Below are 24,371 nucleotides of genomic sequence, written 5' to 3' on the forward strand. Positions count from 1 at the left end.
TGCAGCATCTACATGCTATTCTATTACCATTTTTGTTTATGCAAACAACTTGTTTATTTCAGTGTTATTTTCATGGTACGAAATATTCACTCAAAAATATGGATTATTATTAATTTAATTAATTTAATATTAGTATTTTTGTTTAAAAATATGTACAGGGTGTCTTAGAAGACTTCACTAATTAAAAGGGCATTTTGTGATTCACAGCCTCATCCCCCCCACTTTTCTCAAAAAAAGTTGAGATTTTTATATCACTGGAAACCTCTGGCTACATAATGTTTATGTACAAAATATTTCTTGCAGATTAATTCGTTTAGCAAAGATATCGTGAAATTTGAATTTCATTCTGGTGCACCAGAACGAAATTACAACGTATTGTCTATGGAGCACTGTAATACACATAATCATGCATAACTCGCAAACGCAATATCGGAATCAACTGAAATTTTAGGAATATGCTTTTTTCGTGGATATGTACTGAAAAATGTCATAAAAAGAGGATGCTAGGATCAGGAAATACTCCTTTAAGTGTTATTGATTTAGAACCAATTAATACAACACTTGTTGAAATTATCCAATTAGACATTTTGTTGGTTCAGTGGCTTTTAGGACACAAAATATGATGCTATTTAGGAAAATATCAGAACAGCCATAAAAGAGTTAAAAACTTGTTGAAATCATCCAATTTCCAATGACAAAATATTACTCAGAATCCGAGTCAACACAAAAACTTTGAATTGATAAAAATAGTGACACATGATGAATTGATCATCTTCTGATGAATTCAATTTGAAGTTTAAACAGACTTTGATTAATACTGCTTCCGCTGAAATAATTACACAATAAGAGAAAAAATAAAACATTTTCCATTTTTAAAATTATATTTTAAATACATTCAGGAGTAGAAACATGCCCCGTTTGGTTTAAATCCTTTATATTGATAAATTGCAGCTATTGTAAAGAGGATATTGATCAATCACCATTTGGCTATTCCAGTTAAAATCCAATCTACCCCTGTGGAAGATTTTAGAAATATCTGCCACAGGGGGAGTATGAATTTCAAATAGAATGAACACATTAGGCAACTCCATTTGAATTTCATACACCCTCTGAGAAATATTCAACATGAATCTTCCACAAAGGGAGGGTGAGTTTCAAACAGAATTGGTTAATGTGCCAATTCCATTTGCTATTCATACTCCCCCTGTTGGAAGATATTTCCAGAATCTTCCACAGAGGTAGTGTGGATTTCAACTGGAATAGCCCATTCATGCATTATTCATTCTTGCATGGTGTCTTATCACCAATCACATCTACGCGATATTGAGATTGATTACTTCCGGTATTACGATCTACAATTTGGATATATGACTATGTCATGATGAACATAATGATGAGATAAACTACTACTTTTATGTTCCAGCTACGGTGACACCTTGTGATGTCACACTGGATAAATGCCATTAACTTTCAGAGGAGGTTTTTGAATGTAAATGCAAAGGAGCAAATTAACATGTAATTAATACAGCATTGAGTTACTAAGAATTGAACAGGGTACCTGTCTCATCAAATCCCTCTAAAACCTCTTTGAAAGTGACGGAGGTATCATCGAATTTGGAACAGTAGCGTAGCTGCCGGGGGGCAGGGGGGGGGGGCAATTGCCCCCTGGCAAAAATTGCCTATTTGGGCCCCCGCCCCCTAGGGCAAGGAAAAAAGAGGAAAAAGGAGGGAGAAAGAGGAAAAAAGAGAGGAGAGAGGGAGAGGAGGGGCAGAGAGATGGGGAATCCATACGATATATGCAATATCATACGATTATTATCAATAAGCCTGGCAAAATTTGTCTATTTGGGCCCCGCCCCTTCCCCGCCCCCCCCCCCCAAGTGCAAGAAAAATTGGTGGATTTGGGCCCCGCCCATACAGGCTTGCCCCCCTGGAAAAAAATCCCAGCTACGCCCGCTGATTTGGAACCGATAATAATAGCAAAGAGAGAGGAAAGAGAACAAGCAAGCAAGAAGGAAAGAGGTCAGGAATAAAGGAATGAAAGAACGAGAATAGGGCAATTGCACAATAGGTCGTCAGTTCAAATCGTCCTCCAAAAGACATGCAAATGCATGGAGTACAAAAGAATCAATACCGCTTACAGGTGATTGGTATTGTACTCCATGGATTTACATAGTCTTCTGGAGGACGATTTGAACTAATGAGCTTCCATGCAATCTCCCTATAGAACAGAGTGATGGGGAAAGGAGTAAGAGAGGGAGAACAAGGAAAGGAAGATGGAAAGAATGAACGAGGAAAGAAAAGAGCTTGAGGAAACATTGAAACAAGCCATAAGGAAAAAAAGAAAGAGACCGAAAAAATCAAACATTTTAAAAAGAGAGAGTGAATAAATGAACAAATGAATGAATGTGTGAATGAATGAACAAACAAATGAACGAATGTAGCAAAGGAAAAAAAAACAGAAAAAGCCAGAAAGAGGGAAGAGAGGAATAAAAGAAAGAAAACAGGAATAAAAGAACTAGAAATATAAAATTACAGATATTAAATTTTGAAATAAAATTTTTAACCGGATGTAATATATTTTGCATGTCATACAAACAGGGAGTAGTCCTAGACAACACAACATGCTGTTTGTTAATGTTGACGAGACTAAAATCCTCTTGACGAGCAAATAAGCTGACCGTTAGATGAACTCAGAGAGTCTGATACTGTGAATGAATGAATGCTAATCCTTGATATCTTACAGAGGAGTCTCCTGTAGAATAGGGTATGTTGCTTATATAGGGGCCTTTTCTCCACAAATGTAATTTTAAATAACATGCCACACCTTGAATAAAATCACTTAGATTTGGTAAAAATTGGGCTAGTCTAGGGTGAGGCGGGGGGGGGATGAGGAAGTGGACATCTGTTGATGTAGCCCCCAGAAAAATCTTAAATAGGCCTGGTTATGGTTACTTTCAATGTATTCGATCAAGTGGTTGGCAGTCTAATTGGGTGGGTTTTTTGTTTGTTTTTTCATTTGAATTTCAAAAATCATCCACAAAGATTACATTTTGATGGTGGGTCTACAAACATATTGTAAATTTTTCTTAAATTTATCTATCATTTTCAAAATTGAAATGGAAATTTGAAGTGATTTTGAAATACCTGCAACATGAATCTAACAACCTACTACCTAATATGAAGTTCTTCTGAAAGCTTGGACATTACTAAAGAATTAGAAGACTACAGTAGTGCTGTCTATATCAGAGTTTTTCTTGTCCAAAATGAACACAATATGAGTGTTTACCTTTTTTTTTTTTGTTTGTACTACAAGCAAAGCAGCTGTGTTCTCTTATTTGAGAATAACTTGTGCACCAAATGTCTTGCATATCTTAAACCAATTTGTGTTTGTTTCATTGGCAGATTTCAATATAAAGAGGAACAATGCGGTTTCAAAAGTGTAAAGGGATTTTTCCGTACCCTGCAATGAATTTACCCCATGCAAAATAATAACTTGTGCACCAAATGTCTCGGATTGTCTTAAACCAATTGTTTCATTGGCAGAGTTCAATAATAAAAAGAGGAACAATGTGGTTTCAAAAGTGAAAAGGGTTTTTCCATACCCTGCAATGAACTTTCCCCATGTAAAACCCCAAGCGTGTGGATAATTCCACATATAATCTGAAACAATTATGATTTTCCTAACTTTTTCTCAGTTCACTCTTTAGCTATACACACCAAGCATAAGACTCTTGAATATGTTTTAACCGTCTGTAGCACATCCACCACCCTGGATGCCCTCCCTGGAAAGAGTGGGCTGTTTAACACATATTATGGGCACCTTGGTTACAAATCGATAGTTCGATGGGTCTGAAACCCATTATCCACTAACCCTTACCTAATAAACACTAACCCTTACCTAATAAACACTAACCCTTACCTAATAAACACTAACCCTTACCTAATAAACACTAACCCTTACCTAATAAACACTAACCCTTACCTAATAAACACTAACCCTTACCTAATAAACACTAACCCTTACCTAATAAACAATAACCCTTACCTAATAAACACTAACCCTTACCTAATAAACACTAACCCTTACCTAATAAACACTAACCCTTACCTAATAAACACTAACCCTTACCTAATAAACACTAACCCTTACCTAATAAACACTAACCCTTACCTAATAAACACTAACCCTTACCTAATAAACACTAACCCTTACCTAATAAACACTAACCCTTACCTAATAAACACTAACCCTTACCTAATAAACACTAACCCTTACCTAATAAACACTAACCCTTACCTAATAAACACTAACCCTTACCTAATAAACACTAACCCTTACCTAATAAACACTAACCCTTACCTAATAAACACTAACCCTTACCTAATAAACACTAACCCTTACCTAATAAACACTAACCCTTACCTAATAAACACTAACCCTTACCTAATAAACACTAACCCTTACCCTAACCCTTGCCCTAACCCTAACATATAGCCCATACATGCTGTGAAAGTGCGGTTAATTTCAACTTTGGCACTCCCTTCTCTGAGCTTGGTGCCTGCCAATCTCTTTGGTTTAATAGAAATATTCGTTCAAAATCTAAACAGTACTTTTACTATGAAGACTGGTGTGATAAAGGTATTGTGTATGTTGATGATTTACTCAACCCTCCCCTCCCAGGTAGTAAATTATTTGAAGAATTAATTCTTGATTTTGATATTTCGAATCATGACAGGAAGAAATTTAATTTTTTAATGAAAAATGTTCCTGCTTCATGGATCGATGATCCAAACATTGAAATTTCTAGTGCGGAGATTTTTGATAAACTTGTTGATAACCTTATCCAAGCTCCAAAGATTCCTCGACATGCTTATTCTATTATGATTGAGAAATGTGTTCCTGAAAAACGTATTTGTTTTTGGAATGAGTTTATGGATGACCCTGAGGACTTGGAATGGGATCACATTCATCTTCGTAATTTTAAATGTTCAATTGACTCTCGATTTCGCTCATTTTATTTCAAAATCTTCCACAAAGCCATTGCATTTAATGATTTTTTGTTCAAAATTAAAAGGAGGGATTCTCCAGATTGTGCATTTTGCAATAAAATGCCTGAAACAATTTCCCATGTTTTTTGTGAGTGTGAGAAAATCAAGCCCCTTTGGGAAGATATTGTTAAAACTATTAAAAATAAAGATGATATTGATTTTGATATTTCAACCTTTGATAAAATTTTTGGGGTGCCCGATGATATGTTTTTGACATACTTGTTTTTGAGTGTCAAATACTATATCTATGTGTGTAAATTTCAAAATAAAACTCCCAACACAATTGGTCTTAGGGCTTTTATTAAAATAAACAGAGATTCTGAGTACTTCATTGCTAAAAAGAAAAACAAACTCTCTTGCCATTTTCGTAAATGGAGATTTGACATCTAGATTTGTGGTATTTTTGTTTTATTTATAAAAGTTTGTAGACTACATTGTAGGTTTCTAGATTACTTTGTGACCTTGTGCATATGTACATGCATGGTACATCTTATAACTATTGTGACTGGGTAGAAGTGACTGCATAATTTGTGTAACCAATTACTAATCATTTTTGCTACTTTTTTTTTTTTATTGTTTTTTTTTTTTTTATGTGTGATTTGTTGTTAATTGTCTTAATTCCGTCTTGTTTCTGAATAAAAATCAATAAATATTGAAAGATAAAAAAAAAATATTGATGATGCCCTTCTTACATAACATTGTTGGGCAGGAAAAACCTCATGTGTCATTGGCCCCTGAACATGCTTAAAGCAAAACCTCCTATGTAACTGGTTGGCAGTTATGTTTTAAACATGTTCAGAGGCCACAAACACATAGGATGTTTTTCCTGCCCAATGATGACAAGGGAACAAACCAAAAGTTTGATGACTTCCTATAAACTCTCCTTTCCTCTCTGAAACTGTAAAATATTGAAAATTCCTACCCGACCGATCAACTTTTACCAATATTTTTTATGTTTTTTAAAAAACGTAATCAGACTTTTTGACCTGCTCCATAAGATGTCATCGAACCTTTGGTTTGTTCCATAACTAGGTTTTAAATTAGCTACCCTGACCTATGATTACACTCACCTTTGACATTTGACCTGTAGAATTGACTCACCTTAGACCTTTTGACTCCTGATGAGAACACTAGCCACACAATGGAACCAGCAGATGTATTCACAGTAATTGAATGTCACCTGGGAATACACTGGTGGCCCTATGTGTGACCAGTACATAGCTGACCTCAGATGACCTCTTGCTGACCTCAGATGACCTCTTGCTCCCACCACTGATGACCTCTTGGTTGACCTCAGATGAACATATAGTTGACTCCAACTTGAATACCTTATAGCATTCTTATGAATTAAATTATTACATTACAGATCAATGTTAAAGTATATTACAGGGTGTCCCGAAAAGAACTGTATTGTCAGAACATATTTTTTTTGGTATTTCAACCCTAAACCAAACTTAGCCAAATAACTGATGTGGGTGAGGAATAAATCGCCTATCACAGTATACTTTTTGAATCTTGACAATTGATGGGTCCCTCTGTTTTTTAAATAAAAGAATTTTACAAAACTACATCATTTGCAATCCGTTCTAGGAGTCTAATATCTATCAATGACAATACACGCCATCATCCTCAGTGATTAGCACTACGAATACAGATCATTGATTGATATTTGAATCTGTGGAGAAGTTTGAAAATTAAGGAGTTTTGTAAAATTCTTATTATTTCAAGAACGGCATGGTAACTATGGTTGTCAAAATTCAAAAAGTATATGATAGCTGATTCATTCTTTAACCACTTGAGTTATTTAGTTAATGTATGTTAAATTTTGACGTTACAATATCGCAAAAATATATTCATTCATTCTTTAACCACTTGAGTTATTTAGTTAATGTATGTTAAATTTTGATGTTACAATATCGCAAAAATTAAGTTTCCGATGATTTTAAGTTTGGTCCTCATCAGCTCGCAACCAGATATGAGCCATGTTGTAGATCCACAGTATTCCTGATAACATCACATATAGCATGTTGCCCATCATTTTCACCATTAATCAAGTATAAAATTTGTGCATAATTTGTAGATCACTCATCCACAATACTTAACATTCAAGCAATAACAAAAATTAATAATTCACTACTTGAGCATAAGAGACAAACCTTAAAACATGAAAGCATCAGGATCATTTTTGCAGTTCTAATAATCATGGTACATGTCTATATACCGTAATATCACAATGAAGACAATAATTCAATTGCCAAGTTTCAAAATGTGCTAAAAAACTAACAAAGATGAATAAATTCTTTCCATTACATACATGAGCCAGATGAGAGATTAGACCAGCTTTACAATAACTTGAAAGCCAGCATCAGGATCATTTCCGCAGTTCTAATAAACATGGGTGTAATATCAGGTTGATTGAAGACACATATCCAATCTATCAGTAAATAGCGAGCTTGCCACGTCAGCAATCAGCACACACACCTGGAGCAATGGCAGGCTTATGAGGGGACTTTTGACTGGGAAACTCCCTTTGCCATGCATATTAGGGAATTTCCCTTGATCAGCTGATCATAATTACAAATGCAGTACATCAAATTGGGAAAACCCAATCTTTTGCCATTCATTAGTACAGCAGTAAAAGGTGCATGTGCACAGAATTATAGTGTTCATTTTATTAAGTTGATGCCTACATGACTTGTAGGACAATATCATAATGAATTGATGAAATGGAAATTAAGATCATCATCAAAACAGTTTTTCTCATAATTTTCCATAATTTCTTTATTTAAATTAAAGTAAGCACGACTTGGTTTATTTGGTTATCATATTTTAAATAATGGTTTACAGCATCTAGTTTAGTATGGATTCTCCCATTTTTGATATAAGAACATAAACTACAATTAACTGTCTGGTCTTTTGATGTAATAAATATAACAAAATCTCTTGGCCTATGCCAAAAATACAGATAATTTAGTTTTTCATTAGGCTGGTAGTAGATATTATTTAGTAATACTACTTTTTAAATATCAATAGTATATTTTTCATGCCTTTAGAATGTATTTTAGTGTACCTCCAACAATATGAGTATATCAAATGAAAATAAGTTGAACAATTTTTAATAACCCTCCCCACACGGATGTCAATTGCACTGACAACAATTAAGTTCCCTAAAAATTCTAAAAATTCTGAATTGTACATTTTTATGTCTACAAAGTACAATGTATAAAATGGGGTTTGGATCAGCATGTAAAATGCATTAAAATGAGTACCGGTACAAAGCCTTTTAAGTATTGGTTCAGTAGTTTTTGAGATAGTTCTCAAACATTTTGAAAAAATTTCTCATAACTTGGGACATTTGGGCTATTCCATTTAAAATTCCCTGTGGAAGATTTTGGAAATATCTCTAACAGGGGAAGTATGAATTTCAAATAGAATGAAGCGAACATATTATAAGGCAGCTCTATTTGAATTTCATACACCCTTTGAGAAAGATTCAACCTGAATCTTCCACAGAGGGAGGATGAGTTTCAAATAGAACCAACTAATAATGTGTTCATTCCATTTGAAATACATATTCCCCCTGTGGAAGATATTTCCAAAAAAATAATCCCTTGTGGAAGATATTTCCAAAATCTTCCACAGGGGTAGTTTGGATTTTAAATGGAGTCCATTTTTTATGTTGAAGCCTATGGCTAGTAGCATGCAAAGCATTAAAAGACTACAAAGTAAGCTTTTCGAAATAATCACCATCTCATATTATTATCAGTCAACACAGCTGAGCCAAACTTAGCCAAGTTTCAGTTTTGAGTTTCCATAAACTTTATTATCTCTAATAATTAACATGCACCAATGAATACCAAAGTAATCTTAGTAAACCATTCATCTGAACCAAGCAACTTCCTTGTTTCTTTCCCTCTATTTGGCCATGAAATCCTTTGTTTTCACACAAAACAAGAGTACCGGTACACACAAAGGCAGTCAAAAGTATTACGTCCAATCGATATTAACTTTGAAATCCATGTTTCAGTTCTGTGTAGGTTGGAGGACGGAGGTGTGTGATCTTTAGGTGAAATATTATTATAACTGGGCCATGTTAATGTGGAATAGTTTGCAGTGTGAACTTTAATAGCAATAATGTGCTACTATCCTATCAGTAAAAAAATCGTTTTGATGACTTGTGTTGGTTTTTGGGTTTTTTTTTAAAACTTTCACATGACTAATTCAGAAAAAAAAGAGATTTTTTGACCTATCATCATGCATGAACACAAATTAATTTGAAGTTCTAAATTTTGTGTACAAATTCCACTCAAAATTAATGAACATTTTACAGATAAGATATCTAAAATTCTGGCTTCCATGAGCATCAATTGACAATAAGTGATTGTAGTTCATAGATCTAAATATACTTAAACAAATACAATTTATATAATAACAATACCAATTAAAGTTATACAACCAACTTTAATTTTATTCTTAATTTTCATTTCATTTTTAAAAATAGTTTAAATACCAGTAGATATTTTTATGATCCTATTCAGATCAGGATACCCCACAGACAAATGTACCCAGTGACGCCATGAAATATTATTACTAGCGCCTACATGTATGCCAAATCATATTTATACTGGTCGACTGCATTTGCATCAAGATTTTTTATTAAATTTTCAATTAATTTTTGTAAAACTATTTTCAAATCTATTTATTATCCTTATAAGATCAGGATTATACATGTAACCCACTGATACAGGTATAGATACTGACCTAATAAAATATTATTACTTGAACCTAGGAACCTACGCAATTGGAATTGCGCAAAATCGTATTCTTACTGGTTGACTGCATTTGGGTTGAACTCAACCTTAATTCACAATGTGTTAAATTTGACTTTTTTGTACGCTATACAATACAAAAAACACTGATCAAATTGTGAACAAAATTTCTCCCATTATCCCATAAAAAGACAAATATTCAGCAGTGTCATTTCTACCTTCTAATTATGACAATATATTTTTTTTGGTAAAAGCGATCCATTTTAGTAAAAATATCATCACAGTAAAAATATATGTTGTCACGGTTATTAAAAGAAGCATTTCCTAGAATTCCCCTCAGATGGTCACACAGGGCAGGTTGCTCTAGATGCGCTCATGTGCTCTACATGTATGCCTGGTAGTCTAATTATCCATATCAATGCTAATGCCATATTCACCAGACAATTTTCAAAAATCCAGACTTCCCAATTCTGATGACCATCATATCTAAATGCAGTGAATACAAAACTACAATGTGCGGCTCTTACAGACCAAATAGGCTACGTGCAACAGGCATATGCGATTTCCAAGAAAAAAATCATACATGTACGTCATAATGTTGTCACATCAAAGGCGAATACTGCTTTAAGGTTCAAATGGTCAATCTGGTACACTATTTATGTTTTTTCCTATTTGGTTTCGGGGCATAATCTTTCCTGGAATTTTACGCCAAGCTGGTGGTGACTACATAACTTTATCCTAACTACAGTTCTAAAATTGCAATCAATAAAAATTTGCACAATGTAATTACCGTACTTCATGTGTCTATTCATTATAATTAGCAAATTTATACATTCGTTAATCATTCATTTAAATGCATTAATGATCTATTCCTTCCTTCATGCATTGTCATATTCAATCAAAGCAAGCAAGCAAAGCAGTCAAAGCAAACAAACAAGCAAGCAAGCTAACAAGCAATCAAACAAATAAGTAAGCGTGATTCAACATCCATTCATCAAGTTATATAATCAATAGGTTCATTCATATGTCGATCCAATCATTCATTTAGCCATTCAACATGCCTGCATGCCTTTACATCATCATGCAGCAATCATCCAATCAGTAATATCATTCGTTCCATCATTCCATTTTATGCATCTTTGCAAGCAACATCAAATGCACTTTTCATGCAATTTAGCATTCATGCTTCAGGCATTCAATCAATCATACAATCAGTGTTTTATGCAACCATTCCAAAAAGTCATGCATTCTTTCAAGCAATTTGTAAAAATTTATATGCATAATTTGTTCATGCACCAATCACTATCAGTTTCAACCATTGATCATTTAATCATGCAATAAATCATTCAATTAGGACTAAAAGAATCAATTTAACTCATTCATCCATTTAATCATGCGCAGCTTCATTCATGCGCAGCTTCATTCATGCGCAGCTTCATTCATGCGCAGCTTCATTCATGCGCAGCTTCATTCATGCGCAGCTTCATTCATGCGCAGCTTCATTCATGCGCAGCTTCATGCATTTCAGTGCATTCATTGATTTGCAAATACATTCCTTTATTCTGCATTCATTCATCCAAGCATCAAGCATAATTCATTCAAATCATGCAATCAGTCAAGCAAGCATGTACATAACAGGTTTTTTAATCATTATAGCAAAGTATCAACAGTCATTAATACTTATTATAAACTAACACATTGTATTATTTGAGTGTAAAAAAACATCTTAAACCAAGACCCAAACTTCACACCAACTAAAATCAGGATTCAAATTTGATGATGGCTATTGTTGCTTGTGCAAAACTGGCCTAGAGATCCTACTACATGTAGTCAAACAAGTATATAAACCTGAGCAAATGTCAAAGTCAAAGTTAAACCCAGTCATCAGCCCTGTGCCTTACTGTACACCAAGTCTAGCAGTAACCCTCCCCACACTGACAATAATGCCTAAAAGTGAGTACAATTCTTTTTACACAAAAATCATAATTTTCCATTTTCAGACCATAATTCATGAACAATGGGCTATTTATTCCATTTGAAATACACACTACCCCTGTGGAAGATTTTGGAAATATGTTCCACAGAGGGAGTATGAATTTCAAATAGAATTAGCACATTAGGAGCTGCCTAATGTGCTAATTCCATTTACAATTCATACTGCCTCTGTGGAACATATTTCTAAAATCTTCCACAGGCGTAGTGTGCATTTCAAATGGAATAGCCAGATGCATCCAAGTACAAACATTCCCAGTATACAACTTTCTTGTGACAATTATTTCAGGAAAATTAAAACCGCAAAATTTATTACACATTTGACATAGTAGTAGTATTCCACCATAAAATTGTATAGTAGATTTTTGCTGTGTTTGAATAACAGGGGGTGTGACTCTCGTAGCTGACATAGTAATAGCTTGAGTCATCAAATGTCATTGTCACTGTCAGACATAAATACATGCAATTAATTTGCAAACCTATTCAAGTACGTAGGAAAGAAATATTTACTGGAACTTATGTAAATGCCATTTAGAATTTACAGTATTTCATATTTAAATTTATGGATATTTATAAGAATCTAATGCCTAAATCCACAAAACTGACCACTTTTGAAATAATTTTTAACTGAATTTGTCAGTAACTGCAAATATTGATTCAAATAGAAATTCAAAATAAAAAATCTTGTAATAGGTGAATTGTTTACCCAATTGCTTGTAAACAGTGTATAACCGCAGACATTGAAGTGTCTATGGTCTGACAAAAGAACTAATCTCGGTACAAATAACCAGTTATTTGAAAAGTCCCTTTGGTTTATGATGTCCATCATATTATGAACAATATACATCCACTTAAATTTGTTTTGTTTTTCATTTTTTGTACCATTTTGAGTCCATGCGATGCTTACTTTTATTTTCATTTGAAATGTACTGCTGGTGTTTTCAAGTACAGAGAAAAATCCTTAAAATTATTTTCATTTTTGTACCATTTGGGTCCATACCACCCCTATTTCAATTTTTAAATGCGATGTGTTGGTGGTGTTTTCAAGTACAGAGAAAACTCCTTGAAATTAAACTATCAATGAATATTAATATTACAATGTACGTAAGCCACATTGCACAACACTTACTGGTAGTGGTGCAATGCCTTTCACAAGTTCAAAAGTGCTATTAATACACATGACGATAGCGGCATAATTTCTAAGCTAGTTCATACAAATTCTCTATCTGCAAATAACATAGCAGTTAACCCCATGAGATCTACCTGCTGATTGGCCAAAAAGAAGTTTTCATTATCAATTGGACCAATCAGCAACATTGTTAGAATAATTTCACCACACAAAAACATTGGGGTGAATTATTTGCAAAGCTCCATTCTGATTGGTGATTAAAATGTATTATGTTATTGACCAATCAGAGGCAATGTTAGATCGCAAGTGCTCAGGGGTTAAAATTGACAAAGAAGATACTACTTTTTTTTACTTGGGAGCAGGTCCATATGCAGGGGACCACCCCCCCTCATTTGCAAATGTATTTTGTGTCAAAAAGCTTTAAATTATGGGAAGAAGGTACACTTTTTACAAAATTTCATAACCTGCACCCCCAAAAAAATTCTGAGTATACCTGCTTGAGAGAAGAGATTTTGGGGAGTGTCTAGGTCGTTATACCACAAAAGGACAGTTTCCTAGGAATGGTCAAGCCCCCGTACCACTGACAAGAGGTCAAATAATAGGGGTACTACTACATTGTAGGCCCTATTTCATTACTAAATGAAGCTCCCAGCCAGAGCAAAATTTTAACATTGTTTTCTGTACGTATACTACGGTATGTACATGTACATGAACTGGTTTCAGCTTGAACTTCAATCCTAAGAATGTAATGCTATTCAAATCTATGCTATGGAGTACAATCTAGGATCATTGAGGAATATGCTGGGGTTTGGCAAATTGGGGTTAGTAGTTAACACATTTTTTGATAGATACAAAACCTGGAAAAGAAATAATTCTCAAATTGATTCACAACGAACAAATTAATTCTTTTTCAAATTACTTACAATCTTGTTGCAGCTTCTGTCAGGCTTTCATCTCCCTCAATCCGATAAACCTTCCCGTACATCACATACTCAAACGTATCCGCCCTAGACGGCGTACCATCGTCTATCGGTGTATATTCTCCGTCATCCGGGCAGCCATCTTCTCTCAGCGTCGTTGCGAGAACCAGACGGAATTTTTCGCCTGTACGAAAAAAAAATGAAACAAAACCACAAAGGATCTGATTAAAATATTTTCTAGCTAAGTCAATATCAAGCAGCGGTCCTGTGACTTGTCCCATGACTGAAATCATTTTTTCCCTGCGCAAAATAAAACCACAATCCTGGTTCTGGTCATATTATTTCTTGCCTGTTTCAACCCCGAAAGTGAAACTAAAAGTGACTCGTCCAGAGCACTATATACACTGCACATTGGTTGATAATGAAGGCAGCACATCTCTTCATCAACACTCCGCCCCGTTATAACACAGAAGAGCTAACAAGTTAATTTTTTTTAAACAAAAAAATATGAACAGAATTGCACATAAACAATTCTGTGTCTTTTACCTGCATGAAAAATTTTCAAAACTGATTTAGCATTTTTAATTTATTCATTTTAACTCTCTTCACGGCAGTTCACTCGGGTGTCGACTGCAGATGACAAGTTTCATTTTTGTTCTAAATTAAAAACTGTCATAAACTGCATGAAAAATGCATTAAAATGAGTACAAACAAGCCTAGTATTGGTTCACTGGTTCTTCAGATAGCTCTTGATATTTTGAGAAAATATCTCAGAACTGGGACATTTTATGTTGAAACCTAATGGCTAGCATGCAGAGCATTAATAATGATAGGACTCGCCAAAATATTTTGCAATACTGTGCGTAAAACCCCTATGCCATATGACTGATAAAGAGTGAGTGGTGTAGTGTCAGAGTAAGAGTTGGTAGACTGATGATGATCCAGGTGCCAAGAGGAAGTTTGTGAGCGGATGCTGGACAGAACTGGTCCTGGGCAGCCAGCCTCGTACAGGCTATTAAAAAAGTTTAGGCGGAAGTAAAATGATATTTCGCACCAATTTAGCGATTACGATAACTTCCAATAAATTTCCACAAATGCAATCATGAATTTAAAATTCTACCTCATTTTCTTGCATGAATAGGCATCCGAAGTTTTAAATTCATACAGAGACAGAGAGTGGTAGCATCTTCAGTAAGAATATCGACTTAGTCAATAGCACGTACAAGCCAAATGTCAACCTCAGATTAGTACATTTAAAATTTTAGTACATTTATGTACATACCTGATGATTACAATAGTAGCTAAAATGCATTCAAAAGTTTGTGATAAATACTTCCAAAAAGATTTGGTTCCTAAACAAGATGGCTACGACTAAAGCATGTTTATTCCATGTTCTGACCTATCCTGCATATAATGAGGTTAAGTCAAGTCGCGTTGTTGCCATTGGCGAATGCACAGTTTACCAAGAAACTAAAGATTGCAATGTACTAGTATGTGGAACAGAAACGGTTACAGGTTTATATTGGACCCACTTCAAGGAAGCTTATTCCAGATTTCCAACGTAATTTTTTTGTAAACCTATCCTGACTTGTTGCTCCAAAACAAAGTCAGATCAATAGTCTATTTTGAAAAGTTGTATCCCTGGCACTCATGTCACTAGTAGGTTTAAATGTTCCACCAAGTCATCAAATTTAAACAGAAAACATTTGAGATATACAGCCTATACACAGTGACTTACCTTGCATGTAATTCAAAACAGTCAATTTTAAAAAGTTCCAGTACTCAAAAGCTACTGGTACATGTTTCATCAAGTCACCAAATCAAAAACTGAATGTTTTGGGTTCTTTAAACAGAAAACTTTTGGGGTACAGATGCAGAAAATGACTTACCTTATATGCAATTCAAAATAGTCCATTTTGAAGACTCAAGCACTCAGGCCACTGGTAAAAGTTTCACTTGGGCTTCCACATAAAACACTTGTTGAATTTTAACCAAAAAACTTTTTAAGATACAGTGTAGCAAGTAAAGTAGGCCTACATCGAGAAGAAACTGCACAAGTTGTTGAAACTCCAGCTCAGTTCAATAAGTTGTACATGTATCAGCGAGTAAGTTGACAAAAGCAGCACAAGTACAAATTCACTTGAAGACCAGGTCTACCGGAACCATGTTACCTGTTCGCCAGCCAGGCCACAACTGATCACTCCAAGAGAACCACACCTCAATATGAAGCTTTCGAACAGGAAGTTCCCATCCTGTTTAACGCTCCTAACATCACCACAACCAACACCTATCATATCAGTGTGCAGAAAAAGGATGCATGGGTCCAGCGATAGAAACAGGAAGTAGGAAGGAAGTATATACCAGCATCTGTGGTGTCAGTGACCAATGGATAAGAAAGTAGGAAACTAAAAGATAAACTAAACGATCGGTGGTTGTATCCTTGTATAGAGTACTGGTTCTATGAAGGAAGGAAAACCACAGCACCAGATGCCCTTACACTGATAACACTATGGCCCTGAGTATTGCTTTTGGATATCAAAAGACTGGAGGAAAAAGGACAAAACATGAGGATAACATGGATTCATGTTGCACGTGTCACATGTGGACCATTGGTCTATTGTAAGTGATAAAACCAGAACACAAAATATTGAAACCAAAAATAAGCTGTCCAGGGTTATTTGTTGGAATTATCAAATGAAAGTGGTTTCTAATTTTGTAGACCTAGCGCTTTTGCGGATTTTTGCTGCTTGCTTAGAATCTATAGGCGTTATCTGAATTAGTAATAAAAGCACAATGTAAAATGCAATTTTGGTTTTAATGTTCTGCATACTGGATACAGGCTTCAACACAAAAAGTCCCAAGTTTTGAGATATTTTCTCAAAATATCAGTCTGGCTATCTCAAGAACTACTAAACCAATACTAGGCTTGTTTGTACTCATTTTAATGCATATTTCATGCTGATTCCATACATGGTCATGAAAATGAACAATTCTGAAAAAAAAAATATTCTTGACTCTTGTCGTCTGCATGCCCTATGAATTAGTAATATAGGCCCTATGAATTAGTAATTAAAGCACAATGTTAAATGCAATTTTGGTTTTAATGTTCTGTGCATGCTGGCTAGCTTCAACATTGAAAAAGTTTTGAGATATTTTCTCAAAATATCAAGAGCTATATCAAGAACCGCTGAACCAATACTAGGCTTGTTTGTACCCATTTTAATGCTTTTTGCATGCTGATTCCAAATATGGTCATGAAAATGTACAATTCTTTTTTAAGAAGCTTGTCATCTGCAGTCGACACCCACATGGAGTGGATTAAAATTTAAAACTGACACATATTGCATTAGGTCTGATATCAATACTGAATTAGAACTGATAGTGTAATGATTGGAAAATCATGTGACTAAATTTGCAGCTGAGGCTATTTTATTACCACCTACCTTATGTACGTATGAATGAAAATGGAAGCAAGCTGAACTACATTATTATCGTAACCAAACATCATAATTTTATGAAAATATAAACTTGCTAATTCAGTGACCTAGATTTCAACCATAAAAGGTATATTCTACAGTATATTTCCAGCAACATACAAGGCATATTGATGGCTCGTTCAATAATATTTACCCTAAATATTGCATGGACGATGCATCCCAATTAACTATCTTTCCAAGAAGTTAATTTATGTTCACATTTACTATCAAATTAAACATGTAGTTTACAATTTGCCAGCAGAGTGTAAACACGAAATCCAATTATCACTATGTCAACTGGATCACGCTTGCGAGTCCTGAACCATGATCGAAATGATCGCCACACAAAATCTACTGCATGTGCTATCATTCTACTGCATATGCTTTTAAAATATATTGCTTGTATCCTAACTACCTTTCCAAAAAGCACATGCTCACATTTACTAATAAAACATGTAGCTTGCAAGTGTAACACATAATCCAATTATCACTATGTCAACTGGATCACACTTGCGAGTCCTGAACCATGATCAAAATGATCGCCACACAAAATCTACTGCATGTGCTATCATTCTACTGCATATGTGCTAATATATTGCTTGTATCCTAACTACCTTTCCAAGAAGCACATGCTCACATTTACTAATAAAACATGTAGCTTGCAAGTGTAACACATTAATCCAATTATCACTATGTCAACTGGATCACGCTTGCGAGTCCTGAACAGTGTTCGAATTTAGGAAAAATAAATGGTTGTCCCACGGACAACCAGATTACAATTTCTGGTTGTCCGTCTAAGTTTTTGGTTGTCCGTAGGCCTATAAATGTGACTTTTGGCTAGATTTATGGTTGTCCGGCGGACAACCGAATCAGTATTTTTGGTTGTCCGGCGACTTTTTTAGTTGTCCCGGGCAACCGGACAACCAAAATTTCGAACGCTGGTCCTGAACCACATTCAAAATGATCGCTACAAAATCTATTGCATGTGTTATCATTTTTAAAGGTGTGTCATCCAGTTACCAGGAACTATGCAACCACTTTGCTGGCAAATAGGCGAAAATTCAACCACCACACAAACTTAACTTCATCGTATTACAAAGAACATAATGCTACTAACCGTGGACACAAGCTCTATCTACCAGTATGACCAGCCTGCATACTTCTAGGTACAATAAACGTAACTTGCAGCTCTAAAACATGCCCATGGAATAAAACAAGAATGCTATTCTTCAGTACTCTATCTGACCATTTCATAAAAAGCAATTTTGTTGCACAATTGCATTCCCCTTGACAGACATCTCCAAGTGAAATTGAAAAACACAAAAATCTTCACTTTATATCATCTGTATACTATGTGTATTTTTATCCATTGCATGCAATCACATATCAGTCATAGGGTGTTACTACTGAAATACAAATTCATTAGTTGGACATCCCATAAATGCTTCCTGCCCAAGCCCAATGCGCATCATCTCAAGTTTAAGCAAAAAATCTCAAAACTCTTTAAATTTATAGCTTTCCTATTTCTATCCTCCTCCTCCTCCATCAATTTCAACATCATCATCTTCATCATCCCATAACTGCATATAAGTCATTGGGTGTTGGTCCTCACAAGTTTCAATGTCAAAATTCTGCAGACATGAATCATACTACATTAGCTTTGCTTGCGCTGCGATGTTACACAACTTGGATGAAAAATGCCGTCTTTAATTAAAATTCCAACCAACCTTAGCCACATCCCTATTACAATTTGCAAATGAATCACACGCAATCATTGCTCCACCAGTGAATCAAAATTGTAAATTTTTCTACAAAAATCACTCTAATTCATTCTAAATGAACCAATACTATGCATATTTGTACACTCACATTTCAAAATATATAGTCAAGTGATTTTTAAAAATTGAGAAAAAGCATCACTATATAGGCTGTTCCATTTAAAATCCACACTACCCCTGTGGAAGATTTTGGGAATATCTTCCACAAGATGAGTATGAATTTCAAATGGAATGAACACATTAGGCAGCTCCATTAGAATTTCATACACCTTGTGAGAAAGATTCAACCTGAATCTGCCACAGAGGGAGTGTGAGTTTCAAATGGAGCTACCTATCGTGTTCATTCCATTTGAAATTATACTCATCCTGTGGAAGATATTTCCCAAAATCTTCCACAGGGGTAGTGTGGATTTCAAACGGAATAGCCCAAATGCACTTGACTGCAGCATATTGAAGGCTAGCAGAGCGACAACTAGCAAATAAAGACATCATTTCATGGTCCACTAAGTGCCTAAGCTAGTAGCATTCAATTGCACAAACAACAAATATTTTTCATTCATCAAATGCATTTTTTTGCCCTAAACAGTCATAGGGTGTATACTTTTAATCACTTTTATTACGCTTCAAGAATTGGATAAATATCTGATTCAATAAGAAGTGTCATTACCACAGAGTCACCTTGAGATTCCTCAGTTGGGAGGAAGATAATAATATTGACAATTATGGATCATTTTTCAAATAAAACATGAATAAAATCTAAAAATAGAAATCTTTTCTTTGCTATAAATAGATATTGCGGGTCAAAGCAGTCACTCCTGGCTTTATAATATTGGAAGCATCATCACTTTCAAAATGATATTGGCAACAATTATAAAGTTGAAGTGTTTTAGATTCATTTCTTGGAAAGGGTTCTAAGGAGTATTTCCGTTTTTAAAATAAAATTGTAAAATTATGCAAATTTCGTACATAAATCAGATTCTACAAATAGAAATTTATAAAACACTACGGTAGTGAGTGACTACTACTTGCTTGTTCGTTCTCCTAGTTCCAGGTAAATCCAACGCATTGGCGTAGGTGTCAGGTTGAAATTTTGTGAAAAATATAGGTCAAAAACACCCTTTTTCCCTGAATCTGGTTACATTTTTTTTACTTCATCTGGATTATTGGGGGAGGGGGCTGATCCCCCAGACCAAAATTATTGAGGGGGCTGAGCCCCTGCAAGTCCCCTGGTTCTCAAGCCTATGCAACATCAACCTGATGATGCATATTAACAATTTTATATCACTGAATCTGAGATAAAGTCACTAATGCAATACCTGCACAATGGGTTATGCCATGAAATCCACACCCCCTATGGAAGACATGATCAGTCTCTCAAACAGGGGATGTAGATTTCAAATGGAGTCACCCATTCAGGTACAGGTAACCCCATTTGAAATTCACACCCACTGTGTGGAACTTGGAAGATTAAGAACATTATCTTCCAATAGTTCCATAGGGGTTATGGATTTCAACTGGAATAACTCACTGTGATTAATAGAATCTTTAATATTAGGAGAGTGCTAGTACTTATAATAGTTACAGCGACTGCTTATACACTAAAATTAAACATTATGAAGACCACACCCTACTTGACCATGTATTTGAAACAGCTCATATTGATTGTTTCATCACTTAGAACATCCTCACTCTAGAATAGCAGCCTTAGATAAACTTACTATTCCAGTAGAAATTCACACAACCCCTGTGGAAGACATAACCCTAACCTCCCACAGAGGGGAGTAGATTTCAAATGGAGTCACCCATTCAGGTTTACAATCCCCATTTGAAATTCACACTCCCTATGATGGTGGTCATGCCACATCAAGAGTGAACAAATGTCAACTGTAATAGCCCATTTTAAGCTAGTTAAAGTCGATTTTGAGTTTCCCGTCACCCGCCCTCACTTCATTTTCTGACCCTCACTTGAATTCATTATTGCGATTTTCCAAAAAATACGGATAAAAACTGGTTATATTTGAAAAAAAAAGATGAATATCCGTTTAGTTTGAGTGGAAAAATCAAAATCAAAACATCCATTTTGCTACCAACCTTGCAGACTCTTTTTAATATACTTTTGAATCTCATTTGGGCATCCATCTCCAAGTGAGTGAGTGGTTAATAACAACACATTTTACATGCATGTTTGGTCATAATGAAAGGCAGAAAAATAATGAATAATGAAAAAGTTACCTCACTTGTTTTCAGAAATTATGTGACAGGAAACTCAAGATTGACTGTTAGGGGCCTTATCAACCTAAACAACACACAAATAATTTATCCTACAAATACAAACAATAAACACCTTTTCAGAGGTCAAAAACAATGAATTTGAAGAAAGACAATTCTTGAAAAGCGGAATCGCCAGAATTCCACACCATCATAACTAATTATTTAAAAAACAACCTATATACTAGGCAATAACCTTTTCAAGGAAAAAAGTTTATATCAAATATTCTTAAAATCAAATTGAATTGAAATTAAATTGAAAGTTGATTCCAATTCTGTAAAAGAATTTCTATGCTACATTAATTCCTGCATATTACTAACAAAGCTTATGATATTTTTTGTAAGCACTGAAATTAATTATAACTCAAATAATATAGTGTGAAAGTTCCTAGTTCAATGAATGAATAAAAAAATATATCACCTACATTTTTGTATTATAATTGTGTCTAAGTATGAACAATTTAATTTATTTAACAAGATCACTCTGTCATGAGAAGTAAAATTTGAACGAACAAATTTAATTTTTGACAAACTTTCTGATTGTGTAAACATCATGTGACTACAGACACAGACTGGCAAAATCTAAATTCCCCTTTTACATGTACCCTAAAATACCCTGCATAAGATTTTCACTTTCACAAAACAATGCCTTTTTATACCAAGTTCAATTTTGCATACAATGTATATTCATTATGCATGTATTTGAAATTAATAAAAACATTGCCACAAATTTAATGTTTGTCAAAAAACAAAAACCCTAAATTTTTAATGTAAAAAAACCCTAAATTTAAAGGCTAACATTTAAAGCACACAAAGAAGTAAAAATTTTCAAGTGCATTTAATTTCACACTTGTAATTCAAAAGCATGAAATTTAATGTACAACGGCTACCAAAACAAATGTAAAACCTGGTGGATCCCAATTTTCCCGGAACTGAAAAATAAAAAAAAATTCTTTTCCACATTTTGTTGTTTTTTTGTTTGTTTGTTTTGGGGTGGGTTTTTTTTTGCATTTTTTACAACACAGTTCTACTCTGAATTATTTTGATATGAAAATCTATTAAGCTATAATATAATAGTATAAAATTATATTGTGTGCCAACATATTGTTTTGTAAAAAAACACATCTAGGAAGTGTAACGAAATTCAAAAATAAATATACGTAAAATATTATTATGTTTATTTGTTGCCAGCACAGGTCAAGAAAGAGCCAAGGAAAAATGGGTGGTTCTGATTGAATATTAAACCCATTTTCATGTCAAAATTGTTAACATTTGGTATTATTATGCTATGAATCACTATGGACCGCAATGGCCTCATCCCAATGGCATAGTTCAATAACCTCAATTAAACAATCATAGTGCAAAATTTGACCTCCTAAGTATGAGTATGAGTTTTTGTACCCAAATTTTCAAAGATCATTCAATGAATGTGCAAATGTATTGGGGTTAAAGAACTGTGCCTTGATAGATGAGCATGTTGTGGAGCCTAGTGAATCACCATGACCCCAGTTGTATGCCTACAACTGACACCACACAATGGAAGGTATCACAAAATTATAGTCCTAGGCCCGGGGTCCTAGGCCTATATACCAAGTATCATTGGGCAATTTTATTATTTAGGGCCTAAATGAAATTATGAAAATTAATTATATTATTATTATTATTTGACACTCCTTCCTCCAAGAATGAATTTAATAGCCAAGCTATGAACACCAATGAATAAAATGTGCTACAATAACATGAATAATAATAATATCAAATCAACATAAACAAAATTTACCTTGAGTTGATCAGGGATATAGCCACTCAAATTTTAGAATAAATGATGATCATTGATATAAATTTGAATCAAATATCAAATTACTTTAAAAACATTCATTCATGTTCTATGAATAATATTTTCTACAAAAACTGACTGTTTTCCAGCCAGTTTTATGAAAAAGAACCACATAAAAATAAACCCAACAAAATGCCTGGAGACCAACCAAGCCAAAACCACCTTACCGTCCAATCACAGATACCAACTCCTACATGCAATACACCTAGCTACACCTGCAGCATCAGTTACATCAGAAATCATAATTTCTCTTACAAAAGCTTCAAAATACCCTCCAAAATCACTTCAAATCCATGAAAAACAATTTTCCAAACATTTCAAACTATTTTACAAAACTTGCAAAGAAACAAACTTACCTTCTACCAGTCCGCATGATGAGATTCAAACTAAGCACTCATGTGCTCTTTCAATTGGTTTTCAATGCACAGAAGCCTGGGCAAGTTTCAGCCTGCTCAGGAATCTCAATCCATTACATATGCTGGAACCCATTCATAATCAACACCCACTCAATTCAATGCATACAAGTATTGACAATGGAGCCGTTTCAGCTGACTGGCATCGCACTCTGTGGCGAAACTCCTGAGTCATTACAATGCCTCAAAGCATGATGGGTCCAACACACTGGTGGGGAAAACCCAAGTTACCAAAAGTAGCGCCAAAATGGGGAGGAAAGAAACTTTCTGCTGGTGGCGAAGCTAGACTGTATCCAAATCTTGAGTCAATTTTTGTTTTTGTCAAATGCATTTTTCTTTTGGAGATTTTTGTTCCATCCCATGGACTTTGATCATTCATCATAGGTTATCATTCATTAGTCTCTGCCTTAACTGTTTTTAGGGACACAAAGTGGTATATGAAATGAAAAATATTATCCTTATTTTTGTGAGACTAATTTTTCACATTTTTGATGTTTAATTTTTAATTTATAATATTTTATTTATTGGCTCATTTGGGGTACACAAGAATCATGCCTGGACAAAAATATGAATGCTCCTTCAAAGAAAATTTTGCAATGGAGGAAAATGGTCACACAAATAAAGAATATATTTTTCTTTGTTTTGATAATAAAAATACATGAAGAAATAACTCCTGTCAACTCTTTAATTCATTACTCCAAATTGTTCTGTATTTTTGTCTTTACTGCTTTTTACCC

General features: G+C 34.4%; 1 protein-coding gene across 2 annotated transcripts in view; it reads right to left on the bottom strand.

Annotated features, from left to right (window-relative positions):
* Positions 1-24,371, bottom strand: part of LOC140169851 (DNA-directed RNA polymerases I, II, and III subunit RPABC3-like) — an 87,390-nt gene that overhangs the window by 23,394 nt on the left and 39,625 nt on the right. For both annotated transcript variants that reach the window (XM_072193162.1, XM_072193163.1), the window contains exon 3: positions 13,866-14,046. In XM_072193162.1, the coding sequence (XP_072049263.1) occupies positions 13,866-14,046 (181 nt within the window). The remainder of the gene's footprint in view (positions 1-13,865; positions 14,047-24,371) is intronic.

This window comes from Amphiura filiformis, chromosome 14 (assembly GCF_039555335.1).
Source record: "Amphiura filiformis chromosome 14, Afil_fr2py, whole genome shotgun sequence".
Lineage (NCBI taxonomy): Eukaryota > Metazoa > Echinodermata > Ophiuroidea > Amphilepidida > Amphiuridae > Amphiura > Amphiura filiformis.